The sequence below is a fragment of the Geotrypetes seraphini genome, chromosome 18 (genome assembly GCF_902459505.1).
Source record: "Geotrypetes seraphini chromosome 18, aGeoSer1.1, whole genome shotgun sequence".
In the NCBI taxonomy this organism is placed as follows: Eukaryota; Metazoa; Chordata; class Amphibia; order Gymnophiona; family Dermophiidae; genus Geotrypetes; species Geotrypetes seraphini.
Window position 1 is genome coordinate 22,151,752 of NC_047101.1, and position 14,945 is coordinate 22,166,696.

General features: G+C 43.7%; 1 protein-coding gene across 2 annotated transcripts in view; it reads left to right on the top strand.

Annotated features, from left to right (window-relative positions):
- The window catches only part of TNIP1 (TNFAIP3 interacting protein 1), a 109,780-nt gene that overhangs the window by 93,676 nt on the left and 1,159 nt on the right, over positions 1–14,945 (top strand). Inside the window, exons 13-17 of one of the 2 annotated variants that reach the window (XM_033927600.1) lie at positions 4,322–4,450; positions 10,905–11,030; positions 12,975–13,055; positions 13,741–13,935; positions 14,483–14,570. In XM_033927600.1, the coding sequence (XP_033783491.1) occupies positions 4,322–4,450; positions 10,905–11,030; positions 12,975–13,055; positions 13,741–13,935; positions 14,483–14,570 (619 nt within the window). The remainder of the gene's footprint in view (positions 1–4,321; positions 4,451–10,904; positions 11,031–12,974; positions 13,056–13,740; positions 13,936–14,482; positions 14,571–14,945) is intronic. The other variant, XM_033927602.1, reaches the window with a different exon arrangement.

The window sequence follows — 14,945 nt, forward strand, 5'->3', positions numbered from 1 at the left end:
AGTTGGACAAACAACTCCCCACTCTGTTATCTTCATCCACAGATTACAAAACCTTCAAGAAAGAAATTAAAACCATACTCTTCAAAAAACACGTTAAACCTAACCCAACATCCAACACTCTATAAACCCTTAGTACTCTCTAATTTTTCTAGTTACCAAACATTATCTAAAACCCATAATTCTCCCTTAAAATTTTATCTCATCGTTTAATCTATTACTTCAAAGTTGAAATGTAATTCTTGTTTTAGTTTGGATGTAATCCGCCTTGAACCACAAGGTAATGGCGGAATAGAAATCACTAATGTAATGTAATGTAATGAATTATTAACATTATCTCCCTTTGATTCTTGAAAGATTGTTATAAGCATCAAGAAGGGGAGGGGGAGGGTATAATAGCTGTATATTATTTGTTGGAATGGAGTGCAGTATGTTATATTACTTGAACGTTCATCTGTTTGCACTATGTATTTGATTTTAAAATGAATAAAGAATTTAAAAAAAGACACCTAAAGTTAGTTGCTTAAATTAAGGAGTTCAGAACCAAGGAAACCAGGGTTCCAATTTCACCATTTCCACCGACTTGCCTTGTGACATTGCATAAATCACTCCACCTCATGTTGCCTTAAGTACCTGCATAGACTGTAAGGAGGTAATTCTCAAAGGGTATCCCGGTAGCGTGGCGAAGATAAGAGGTGCCCTCCTCTCTGCTTTCGCCCCGCTCCTTCTGCACCCCTGTCCGCCCATCACATTCGCAACCTTACTTCCCACCCCCCCTATTTCTAAATCTTCACCTGCGCAAGCAGCTTCTCCAGCCTGCTGCTCGCGCTGGCGTTCCCCTCTGATGCCCCGCAGCCCAGAAGCAATTTCTGAGGGAGCCAGGCTGGCGTGAGCAGCAGGATAGAATAGTTGCTCGCACTGGCGAAGATTTTTAAAGAGGTACGCGGGGGGTGGCGGAGGAAGAGCGTGATGTTGGGTGGGGGCAGAGAGATGCCACTGCCCCCTCTAAAATGGTGCCTGGGGGTGGTCCACACACCCCCTCCCTCACTTTACTACGCCACTGGAGTAGCCTAAAGTTAGACCCCAGGGTGATGAATTCTAAGCACAGATTCTGTAAGGGAAATTACACGTGTAATTGCCATTATAGAATACCAGCGTAAGCCTGAAGCTATGTATTTACCAGTACTTTTAGGCGTGAGCACATACACCGTGTTCAAGGTAACTCTGTACATCGCTGCGTACATCTAGTAGTGCTATAGAAATAATTAATAGTAGATAGTACTGTGTTTAGAGTGCTGCCAATGCTGCTGTTTGGAGGGAGGTATGTTGGTCTCACGGTGGGAGAGTCGGCGTGATTCTGCTGCGCAGGGGGAGGGAGGGTTGAAAGATGCTGTGCAAAGGTTCTGCTGCACAGGGGGATGGGAGGGAGGGATTGAAAGATGCTGTGTAAGGGTTCTTCTGCACAGGGGGATGGAAGGGAGAGAGGGATTGAAAGATGCTGTGCAAGGGTTCTGCTGCACAGGAGGATGGAAGGGAGGGAGGGATTGAAAGATGCTGTGTAAGGGTTCTTCTGCACAGGGGGATGGAAGGGAGGGAGGGATTGAAAGATGCTGTGCAAGGGTTCTGCTGCACAGGGGGATGGGAAGGAGGGAGGGATTGAAAGATGCTGTGCAAGGGTTCTTCTGCATAGGGGAATGGAAGGGAGGGAGGGATTGAAAGATGCTGTGCAAGGGTTCTCCTGCACAGAGGGATGGGAGGGAGGGAGGGATTGAAAGATGATGTGCAAGAGTTCTGCTGCAGGGGTGGGGGGAGGGAGAGATAGAAGATGCTGCAGAGGGAAGGCACAAGGGGATAGGTGAGAGGGAAGATGCTGCACTTGTGGGGGAGAGAAAGGAAAGAGGAAGAATAGGGTTGGAGAAGAAGAAGGGCGAAATGAACATTGTACATGAAAAAAAAATAAGACTTCACCCAAAAATAAGCACTAGTGCATTTTTTGGACCCAAAATTAATATAAGATACTGTCTTATTTTCAAGGAAACACGGTAGTAGTAACTCATACTATTCTAGAAACCAAGCGCATAAGTACTAGACATTCCTCTGACCCACCCATGCCTCTCCCAGGTCTATGGATTGGATTCACTAAGCTCACTGATCAAGTCCCGACCACTTAGCGACCCCTTTGCGACCCAATTTCCCTCCAACCGGATTCACTAACCTCATATCCAATCATCCTCCCATCCGAACGGATCCGCGCATGCAAATGAGGGGAAACGGCATGCAAAGTAGGCAGGCAGCGATTCACTAAACAAAATCTGGAACATCGACTGGGCTGGCCGATCAACAACGAAGCGACTGCTGGGGACCAGTCGCTCACGTCCTTTCCGACTGCCCTCTCCTGCTCTCTGCCGTCCTGCTCAGTAAACTCCTGCTCTATGCCCCGATTCTCCACTCTCTGCCGCCCTGATAACTCCTGCTATCTGCCTCGACTGCTCTTCCCCGCAGTGCGAGCCCATAGTCTACGCATGCGTCGCGATCGCTGGAAAGCGATCCGTGCGGTCGGTTGGGGGGGCGTGATTCCGATCGCCCTCATTTGCATGAGGGCAATTCGGATCCGATCTGTGCCCTTAGTGAATCTAGCCTTTAGTCTCCCTTGCAGCTGCACTTGGATTTTGTGTGTACAAGTTCTAGAATCCTGATTAAAGGCAGTTATTTGCATAACTGCTAATTAGTTCCACTTAAGGCCAGTTAACAGCAATTATAATCAATTATGGCTTGTTAACATCAATTAGCTTATTACTAAATTAAATTACCTGTGCAACTAGGGTATCCTAGTGGTTAACACAGGGGCCTGAGAACTTGGGGAACTGGGTTCAAGTCCTGCTGGGTACAAAAGAAGTTTGCAAGTGTTTTGCAAGACAAGCAAAACATTTGATTAAATTTTAACTTGATATACAAGCAAGGTCTTGCAATACAAGTACATACAGTATACACACATCACAACTGAGCTGATAGTTCTTCTGATAGGACCCTGAAGCCGTCGGCACAATGCGCGGCAGCGGCAAAGAAGGCAAATAGAATGTTGGGCATGATAAAGAAAGGAATCTCGAGTAGATCGGAGAAAGTTATAATGCCGCTTTATAGGGCAATGGTCAGACCACACTTGGAATACTGCGTCCAACATTGGTCTCCCTACCTAAAGAAGGATATAAAACTGCTGGAGAGGGTGCAGAGATGAGCAACAAAACTGGTGAAGGGTATGGAGAAACTGGAATTCGAGGACAGACTTATAACACTAGGATTGTTCTCCCTTGAGAAAAGGAGACTGCGTGGGGATATGATCGAGACCTTCAAAATACTGAAAGGAATCGACAAAATAGAGCAGAGAAGATTATTTACATTGTCCAATTTGACACGGACTAGAGGACATGGAATGAAGCTAAGGGGGGGACAGGTTCAGGACTAATATCAGGAAGTTCTGCTTCACTCAGAGAGTGGTTGACACCTGGAATGCCCTCCCAGATGAGATTATTGCGGAATCGACCGTCCTAGGCTTCAAGAGCAAACTAGATATATATCTCCTTAAGAGAGGCATATAAAGATATGGTGGACTATAAATTACCGCTCATACTGGACAATACATATCTGTATTAGAGGCCCAACATACTTGAAGGGCTCTGGCCTCAGAATCGGAGCCTACGCACAGCAGTGAATCACAAACTGAGAAGATCCGCGTAGTTAATACAGCTCCTGCTCCAATCATTGGCCAGTAATTTAATCTTTTTTTTGAAAAAATTTTTATAAAGCAATTTAATGAAGCTAAAACCCTTTCAACTTTAAAGCTTCATTAAATTGCTTTATAAAAATTTTTTCAAAAAAAAGATTAAATTACTGGCCAATGATTGGAGCAGGAGCTGTATTAACTACGCGGATCTTCTCAGTTTGTGATTCACTGCTGTGCGTAGGCTCCGATTCTGAGGCCAGAGCCCTTCAAGTATGTTGGGCCTCTAATACAGATATGTATTGTCCAGTATGAGCAGTATTATATACTATTTTCCTGATTATATTATATGCTGCTGGGGTAACTAGTTTTAGGTTGTGGACTATAAATTACGGCAGGTGTACACCTGGCAGGGCCTCCGCGTGTGCGGATCGCCGGACTTGATGGACCGAAGGTCTGATCCGGAGATGGCAGTTCTTATGTTCTTATGTTCTCTGACGCTGAGGGAGTGTAATGACTGTTCTAAATGAGCGAGGTCTTGCAATACAGGTACATATTGTGTGACAGTTCAATCATTCTGACTCTGCTTGTCTGTTTTGTCCGTAGGCTCTAGAAGAGGCTCTGAATGTCCAGGCCTCTGCTCCCTCGCTGCCCATGTTCACGAATGCTGCTGAGATTGGAGCAGGACTGAAGAGACATGAGCTGCTGACCCAGATAGAGCTTCTCAAACAGCAGGTAAAACATGGCAGCAGGTTGTCTAGTGATGGAGGATTTTTTAATCATTCAAAAATAGGATAGCAGAGGTGATGAATGCCCACAGTTTGCCTAAATAAAAACATAACGTAAAATAAGAATTGCTATACTGGGACAGACCGAAGGTCCATCAAGCCCAGTAACCTTTTCCAACAGAAGCCATCCCAAGTACCTGGCAGAAACCCAAATAGTAGCAACATTCCAGAGCTCAGACTGTGATGTCATAAAGCTTCATTTCACCAATGCCTAAGAGCCAAACTCATCAGTGATGTCACAATGGCTTGACTGTCTTATACTTGGCTCACATATGAATTGCTACACTTTGACAGGCCAAAGGTCCATCAAACCCAGTATCCTGTTTCCAACCGTGGCCAACCCAGGTCCCAAGTACCTGGCTAGATCCCAAGTAGCAAAAAGACACCTTATTTTTATATTTTCATTCTGAAGAAATACTATTAAACAGATTTGAGTTCCAAACATTTTATTGGCTTCCAAAACTACATTTTACTGAGCCTCTGAACTAAAGGCATATAATATAAATTTATTTGTATATCGCTAATACCTTGAAAGGTTCACTGCGGCTTACACTTACGCTGATGACATCCTCGTCCTCCTTGAGACTGACTCGAACCTCACTAACCTCTCCACGAACATATCCTCATGCATAAAGAACCTCCAATCCTGGGCATTCACAATGCATATGAAACTAAACGAGTCCAAAACAAAACTCCTTTGGCTCGGCCCAAAATTAGACCATCTACCTTCCTCCATCCCATTGTCCACCGGCCCCCCATTACAGCTCGAGTTCTCAAGCAAAGTTCTGGGTTTCACCTTAGACTCTTCTCTATCCTTCAACGAACATCTCCAATCCCTGGTGAAGAAATGCTTCTTCAGCCTTCACATGCTAAGGAAAGTCAGACCCTATTTTCACCAAAAACACTTTGCAGTCCTAGTACAATCCATCATCCTCTCCAGATTGGATTATTGCAATTCTATCTACCTCAGCCTAACCAAGAAAAGCCTCCACAGACTTCAGCGGATTCAGAACGCCGCAGCTAAGCTTGTTTTCACGAAAAGCAAATTTGATCACGTCTCACCACTCCTGTTTAAGCTCCATTAGCTCCCAGTAATCCCCAGGATCCACTTCAAATGTGCGGGTCTGGCCTACAAGATCCTACATGGCATCCTTCCTGCCGTTATCCCTCTATCCTGGAACTCCCCAACCCCTACTTCCTCCAGATCCTCCCAAATTTTTAAACTATCCTTCCCTTCCATAAAAGGTATTTCCCATGTAGGCAAACTTGGGTCATCCCTCCCCTTTAGAATCACTGAGATCTGGAATAACCTCACCTCCCCTCTCCGAACCTCAAGCTCCCTCCAACTCTTCCGCAAACACCTAAAAACCTGGCTATTCTCAAAACTGTAACACTTCCCCCCTCTTAGGACTCTCACCTTCCCCCTTTACACCTAACTCTTTAATCTCTCCACTGTAGTTCCTCTCTCATCTTTCTTCCTGTAAACTGTGCCGAGCTCCGCATTCGTGGAGATGGTGCGGTATATAAACCCAAGGTTTAGTTTAGTTTAGTTTAGTTTACACGAAAACAATTAAATTTAAAACAGAAAAACAACAGATTACAACTTATTCATCACACATTCCTTAAACAAGTAATTTTTTTAACTCATAAATTCTTATTGAACCAAACTGATCTGGTAAAATTCTCCATAGTTTGGCTGCTTGATAAGCCCATGTTGAAGTATGCATTCTGAAACATTTTACTCCGTTTACTTTAGGAAATTGAAATAAAGATTGTTGTCTCAAACCATATGATTTAGTGTTCAAATAATATAACAGTGGAGTCATACAAACAGGAACATCAAACAAAAAAAAAACCTTGAATTGAATTCTACCTTCAACCAGAAGCCAGTACAGTTTCAGCATGTATGGTGTGATTATTTCTCCTTTTTTCAACCCAAATATTAACCTGATGGCTGTGTTTTGCATGGTATTTTACATAATACCATCTTTGGGAAATCCAGAAAAATAACTGCAATAATCTATGATGATCAGAACAGAGATTGTAGTGATCGAAATAAAAACGAAATTGATAGTTCAGAAAAGTTGAAAGGGGACAGATTCAAAACGAATGCTAGGAAGTTCTTCTTTACCCAACGTGTGGTGGAGACCTGGAATGCGCTTCCAAAGAGCGTAATAGGGCAGAGTATGGTACTGGGGTTCAAGAAAAGATTGGACAATTTCCTGCTGGAAAAGGGGATAGAGGGGTATAGATAGAGGATTATTGCACAGGTCATGGACCTGTTGGGCCGCCACGTGAGCGGACTGCTGGGCACGATGGACCTCAGGTCTGACCCAGCAGAGGCATTGCTTATGTTCTTATGATAGTGATCAAAATATTTCCTAATCCTCCTCATTTTCCAAAATAATCCAAAAGATTGTTTTTTATTAACTGTGAAATATGAGATATAAGTAATAAATAGCTATTAAAAAAATACTCCCAAAATCGTAATACTTGAGACTAATGAATATTCTATATTATCATTTGGCAGAAATTCATTAAAAAAATCCCGAATTGGGAGGATTTAGTATCATAAATTTTGCTTTTTCTCTGTTCAATTTTAATTGAAAATTAACCATCCATTGTTCAATCATATTTAAACAAGTCTTGGAGCTCACATAGCCTGAGCTCCCATCACCCTGGCACCAATTCCCCTAATCTGTTTCACCTTTATCTCAGTTGATGCCATGAGAAATATTTCTGAGTTGCAAATAATATGAAACCAATTGAGGAGGAATGTTAAGATGAAGCGGGTTTCTGATAGTAGATTTCTTTATGAGGGGAAGGCTAGGAGTTTCAAATCCTTTCAGGCAAACTGTATCCCAGTGCAGGGAAAAAGAAATTTAACCTCTCTTCTATTAAACTGCACTAGCAGTTTTTAGCGCAGAAAGCTGCGCTGAATGGCCTGCGCTGCTCCCGACGCTCATAGGAACTCTATGAGCGTCGGGAGCAGTGCGGCTCTCTGTGCTAAAAATTGCTAGCGCAGTTTAATAGAAGAGGGGGTAAGGGTCCTTTTTACGGTTCATAGACAAAATCGCACCGACAACTGAGCGCAAGGTTGAAGGCGCGCCGAAGAAAAGCACTATTTTAAAGGGTTCCGATGGGGGGTGTTGGTGGGGAACCCCCCTTTTACTTAACAGACATCGCGCTGGCGTTGTGGGGTGTTTGGGGGGTTGTAACCCCCCTCATTATACTTGCAACCGAACTTTTTGCCTGTTTTTTAGGGAAAAAGTTCAGTTTTAAGTATAATGTGGGAGGTTACAACCCCCCAAACCCCCCACAACGCCAGCGCAATGTCTGTTAAGTAAAGTGGGGGGGGTTCCCCCCCACACCCCCCGTCGGAGCCCTTTAAAATAGTGCTTTTCTTCGGCGCACCGTCAACCTTGCGCTCAGTTGTCTGCGCGCCGTTGTCTCGCGCGATTTAGTCCCGTCACCCTTTTTACTAACCTGCAATTAAGAAATGGGCTTAACGTGTCCTAACACAGGACTCTTCCACAGACTGAGCCCATTTTTATCGCAGCTGTAAAATGGAGCTTTTTCTTTTTGGTGGTCCCGCAATAATTTTTCTATTGCGTGGGAGCACTTGCCATTTTCCATTTCGGGGGTGCTAATAGCTCCCCAATTAAGTCCACATTAACCAATTAGCATATGGTAATGAGAATGTGCTAAACTGATTAACGCTTCCACCTCTACTCTCTGCCTATGCTACACCCCCTCCTAAAAATTAATAGAAAAAAATTTAATACATCATAATTAAAATGCACAAACTGGGAAATTACTGCAGGCTGCTTTAGCACAGACATGTCAGATTTAAGAGTAATGATGAGCCACTACAGGAGCTGTGCATTCACCAAATACTCAGTCTCCTTATTCTCTAACACCACTCAGGAATGTCCTTGGGTTGGAGGAGGGGGGGGGGACAGTCTGACAGGAGCCCCCAGGGCCAGCCCTGTCGGTCCCCCTATATAAATGGTGCCTATTGCCTTCATCTAAGGCAGGGTTCCTCAAATCCAGTCCTCGAGGTCCACAACCCAGCCTAGTTTTCAGGATTTCCACAATGAATATGTTTGAAAGGTCTCGCTGCATTCACTTCTTCCATTGCATGACAATAGGTTTTCTACATATTCCTTGTGGAAATCCTGAAAATCAGACTGGGTTGTGAGCCTCAAGGACTGAATCTCAAGATCCTTGATCTAAGGTGAAAGTATGTTTATGGGTAGGATTTTCTTCCCTTTCCCTCAAGGATGAAGTTAAGAGTAATCTAAGGAAATACTTTTTTACAGAAAGAGTGGTAGATGCATGGAATAGTCTCCCAGAAGAAGTGGTGGAGGCAGAGACTGTGTCTGAATTCAAAAGGGCCTGGGATAAGCACATGGGTTCTCTCGGAGAGAGAAAGCGATAATGGTTACTGCGGATGGGCAGACTAGATGGGCCATTTGGCCTTTATCTGCCATCAGATTTCTATGTAACCACCATAAAACCTAAGTGAGTTCAACTCTTAAAATCTCTCACACCTCTTTCATCTGTGTTCTGTCACAGTTTTACACAAAACCTCCTTCTCCACAGAGAAAGCTCCACCCTTCCCTCCTTATAGAGCTCCTCCCCCTTCTCCATAGCACCAGTTGTCGTGGAGAAGGACATGGGTAAATTGTGTAATAGCGAGCTGTAGTCACACTCGCATGTCCTCATCACAGAACTGACAGGAAAAACTCACAGATCAAAATGCCGGTCTGACTGACACACAAATTACATTCTAGAAAAAAAAAAACCATTTTATAGATGGTTTTCACAGTTACTTAGGAGCCAACTTTACATTGTGTAATGAACCAAATGTTAAATTTAAAATGTGAATTAGATGGTATGATGTGGGTCACACAGAACTTTCTCCACAGGCTGCATATTTGACAAACCTGTTCTAGTCACACACGTCTTAACTTATCAAACTTATCAAAATCCAATCTGACTGACACTGAAATTATATTCTAGCAAAATCCACTTTATACATGGGTTTCACAATTACCTAGGAGCCAAATTTACATTATGGCCCAAATTCTATAAACGACGCTGCTAGTTAGACACCCTAATGGCACCATATTTAATTGCCTTTAATCAATGTGATAATTGATCACATTGTTTAATAGCAATTAAAATCTCATTAAAAAAAAAAAAAGATGGCACCTCCACAAACAGCATGGTTAACGCCAAAAGTACCCTTAGACATCGGTAGTTGCGATTCTCTTCACAGATAGGCACCAGAAACGTAGGCCTTGAAAACCCTGGCCTGCATTTCCAGCGCTTATCTGTGATGTAGCTGCAGTTCAATTAATGGTGACGTCGTGTGACTGTCATGCGATCAGCGCCATTTCTGTGGGCAGCTGCCAATCGTGGTACCATTTATAGAATCCGGGCAGTCAAATGTGCATTACATTCTGTGATGCGGTCCACACAAAACTTCCCCCCCAAGGGCCACAGGTTTGACACACCTGTTTTACTTACACACATATGTCCTCATCAAAACAGGCAGGAAAACACTCACAGATCAAAATGCCAGTCTGATTTACACACAAATTATATTCTAGGAAAACCCACTACAGTATATAGATGGGCTTCTGGAGCCAAATTTACATTATGTAATTAACCAGATGTTAAATTTAAAATGTGCATTATACATTATATACTACAATGTGGTCCATACAAAACTTCCTCTGCTTTAGTGGTCAGACTGGATTTTGATAAGTTTGATAACTTAAGATGTGCGTGACTAGAACAGGTTTGTCAAATATGCAGCCTATGGAGAAAGTTCTGTGTGACCCACATCATACCATCTAATGCGCATTTTAAATTTAACATTTGGTTCATTACACAATGTAAAGTTGGCTCCTAAGTAACTGTGAAAACCATCTATAAAATGTTTTTTTTTTCCTAGAATGTAATTTGTGTGTCAGTCAGACCGGCATTTTGATCTGTGAGTTTTCCGGCGCTCTAGGCCTGCAAAGGGCTTAGCACGCCATAGTAAATAAGTATCATAGTGCTCTTAAAGTGTTAAGGACAAAGTTTATTTTGAGATTAGAGAAAATGCAGGAGAGAAAATTATAATAGAACTGGAAGAAACATTAAGAGGTAATGTAATCTTTCCTTAATCCACTGAATGGCATTTTAAACTGCTGTTTAAAATGTTCAGTGATGGAGGTGACTCCCTGAGGTAACTTGTTCCACTGCTTAACTCCTCTCGCTCACCTGTACTATCATCACTTTTCCTTTCTTCGATGGACGCTGCCTCGCAAGTGTTCTTTGGGCTACTAAAACTTTGTCTTTCTGCGTGACGCTCCCACCCACATCTCTGGCACCCACGTCTTTTTCAGGTGAAGATCTTTGAAGAGGATTTTCAGCGGGAGCGAAGTGACCGAGAACGAATGAATGAAGAAAAGGAAGAACTGAAGCAACAGTTAGAGCAGTCTCGGTCTCAAATGTCATTACTCAACACCCAGGTACAAGCTGTGGATTTAGGTCCTCCTGTGACTGAGGCCTGGCCAGACCATCTAGTTTAGAGGCTGAAGTGCTAATTTGGGAAATCCCCTTGATTCTATGACTAGTTGATTATTGTAATCTTGTGTACGTTGGTTGCACTGGGAATTCACTGAGCCGCTGGCAGACCCTGCAAAATAGTGCAGCTAGGCTGATGAACCATACCTAAATGTTTGATAAGGTTATTTCAGGTTTAAAGAGGCTGCGCTGGCTTCCAGTTCAGACTCACATTTTCTTTGAGGTCTGTACATTAGTTTTTAGATCCATTTTTGGTCAGTCACCTAAATACGAGCCTGGCTGATATATTCAGCCAGCAGTGGTCAGCCTTTATCATAGAAACATAGAAGATAACGGCCATAGCCCATCAGGTCTGCCCACTCTACTGACCCACCCCCAAGTCTACTATCCTAGGGATCCCACTCCTGGTGACAGGTTCCCTTGGCTTAACCCTCTAAGGGATCCCACATGGGCATCCCATGTGCTCTTAAATTCTTGCATGATGTTTGCCTCGATCACCTGCACTGGGAGCTCGTTCCAAGGATCAACCACTTATCTGTCTCTGCATGCATATATATGACCTTGTATGGTCTTGTATTATCGCAGGACCCTGTGCAGCTTGTCTTTCATGCATGTGTGTGTTGCCCTGTATTTGCCACCACATCTCGGCAACATTTAACATCAAGTCTGTTTTGTGTTTATCTCTGCGTCTGGATTATACTAGAAAGATCCAGACTATTAACCTTCCTGAGACCTTTCGTTTTCAATAATATCAGCTGTCCTTCATGTCACTGAGAATACAAAGACTAATATTTTAAGGAAATAACTATTCCACACACACCCCCTCCCCCCCCGGCAGTTGAACTAATGATAAAGAATAGTTTTAGATTGTTTTGATTGGGTGAAGAGAACTGGCACAGCCATTCAAAGCAAGGAAGACATTTGTTAGGAAGATGCTGGAATGAAACCTTCCAGAACCTACTACACATAGAGGTCTGAGGTAGTGCCTGAACAGCACACATGGGTTCACTGTTGAACATCCTATATGTAACCTCCGAATACTCATCACGATGACTCGGAGCTGAGAAGGAAACCCTATGGGGTCCTTTTACTAAGGTGCGCTAACCAATTTAGCATGCGCTAAATTGAATATAATGGGCCCTTAGCATATAATGGGTGCCTTAGCATTTAATTGGTTAGCGTGCCTTAGTAAAAGGACCCCATAGGGTTTCTTTCTCAGCTCTGAGTCATCGTGATGAGTATTCGGAGGTTACGTATAGGATATTCAACAGTGAACCCATGTGTGCTGTTTAGGCACTACCTCAGACCTCTATGTGTAGTAGGTTCTGGAAGGTTTCATTCCAGCACCTTCCTAACAATTGTCTTCCTTGCTTTGAATGGCTGGTAGCTCCCAGTGGAAGTGATAGGGCAGAGTACAATATTGGGCTTCAAAAAGGGATTGGATGACTTCCTGAAGGAGAAGGGGATTGAAGGGTACAGATCAGGGGTCTCAAAGTCCCTCCTTGAGGGCCGCAATCCAGTCGGGTTTTCAGGATTTCCCCAATGAATATGCATGTGAGCTATGTGCATGCACTGCTTTCAATGCATATTCATTGGGGAAATCCTGAAAACCCAACTGGATTGCGGCCCTCAAGGAGGGACTTTGAGATCCCTGGTACAGATAGAGGGGAACTATACAGGTACTAAATGAATAGGGAATAAAGAATTTAGGTTAAGGACCACTTACAGGTCACGGACCTGGGGGGCCGCCGCGGGAGCGGACTGCTGGGCACGAGGGACCCCTGGTCTGACCCGGCAGAGGCAATGCTTATGTTCTTACGACCCCTATGTGACCTACATATGCTTCCTTTCTGTCTTTTACTCATATTTCTCTCCCCTACTTTTCTCAGCTACGGGCCTGTAAGGAGGACAACCAGAGAGAAAGAGACGAGAAGGAGAAATTGCGCAAGTTGTTAAAGCAGCAGAAGCAGGTATTGAGGATTCTGATGAGCTAAGGTGGCGCAGGGGCTGACCAGAAAGGGGTGGTAATGCCATCTCTGTCACAACCAAAGAAGGAAGGATGACCTAACTTGAGCTCACATGTAGCTAACTGGGAGGGCGGGGAAAAGAGAGGCAAGGAGACCTGATTTGCTGGAGAAAAGTGCTGGCCAATGAAAGTCTTTATCAGCGAATGCTACCGTGCCGAGCTCTATCTTTGTGGAGATGATGCGGTATACAAGCTTAAGGTTTAGTTTAGTTTAACAGAAGCACAGCCAGAAGTGAATTTCTGTGGGCCCAAGGTGGATTGTGTGGGTCCACACATTCTTCCTCAGACTCCCACCCTCCCATGTTAAAAATTAATACATTGGTTGGCAGAGATCCTCCTGCACTGGAATCCCTCATGCTGTCTGAACATCACTGGTCAGACAGCTTCCAGCTGCTAAAACCAGCATGCTTTCACACATGCTTAGTTCATGTGTATAAACGGAGCATGCATGAGGGATTGTTGAAAGCATACTGTCAACTTCACCAGTATTCAGACAGCCTGGGATTTTCAGTAGAAGAAATCTCCAGCTGGCGGGGTTTGGGGATCCCCTCAAGCTACAGTGAAGATATATGCCACTGCTGCTTATAGTTGAGAGTTGTTGTGACTCTGTGTTCCTTCACTTCTTACAGGTGTTAGGAGAGAGATACCCACCTGAACCCTACCCGGGGCCGCTTGGCCCTATCTGCCCTCCCTATCAGTTTACATATGCTCCACCTGTACCCCACACCGTCTATCCAGGTTTTGAAGATTGGCAGATCCGCTATCCACCCACAGCTGTGCCAGCAGAACATCCACAGGTGACAGACTTCCGACATTTCCCGCTGGTAAATAATTTCAGTAGGCTTTTTCAGTAGGTTTTAGATAACCAAACGTTATCTAAAACCCATAATTTCACCCTATTCTTATCTCCTAAAGACCTCCACTTCCCTTTGGTAATTCTTTACCCAACATATATTACCTTAAAAATTCTATGTCATCGCTTATTCTATTCCTTCAAATTTTGAATGTAATTTTTGTTTTAGTTTGGATGTAATCCGCCTTGAACCGCAAGGTAATGGCGGAATAGAAATTACTAATGTAATGTAATATAATGTTATTTATGAATGCATTTGTTTATTCATGTAATAAAAATGATATAAAGTAAAATAAGCACCTGAGCCAGCAATCTGAGGAAAAAATTGTCAGAACATAAAGGGATCGTAGTCCAAGCTGCTTCATTTGCCCTGACCTTGCAGTTGGCTTTTGAAGAATCCACTGTTTGTGCAGATTGCATTATATAAAGAATATGTATATTCTTAATATAGTGGACTTAATTTGCTCTTTTTCATACTGCATCTAATACTTCCTATTTCTTGCTGCTGATTTTTCCAGTCAGAATACCAGTGGCGCCCCCCTTGTCCACCTCGTAACCAGACCTCTCAAGGAGCAGAGGTAGTGAGGCCCCACCCCATGGAACCTGGTAAGAGAAAGTTGTGCCGCTATCATGCGGCAAAGAGTCGGATGCACTGTTGACTTTGGCTTTTCTGAAGAAGTACTAAGGAGCAAACTAGAGAAAATCGTAGAAAACCAAACCACTGAAAAACTAATAGTTTATTGCACAAACTATAACATAAATCGCTGACAGGCATAAAGTTGAAATCCCAACACAGCCATGTTTTGCCCAGACATGAGCTGCATCAGGGGTAAACAGCCTTCAGCATGAGTGGACTTCCTACCTGCCCGATAAGAGCAGGCAGCCGGGGGGGTGGGAGGGGAGGATGTGCAGAACAGGGCTGGCCTGGGAGCAGGTCTAGGGGTCCGTATTTTCCGATTGAAAAATCTGGTAACCCCTAAG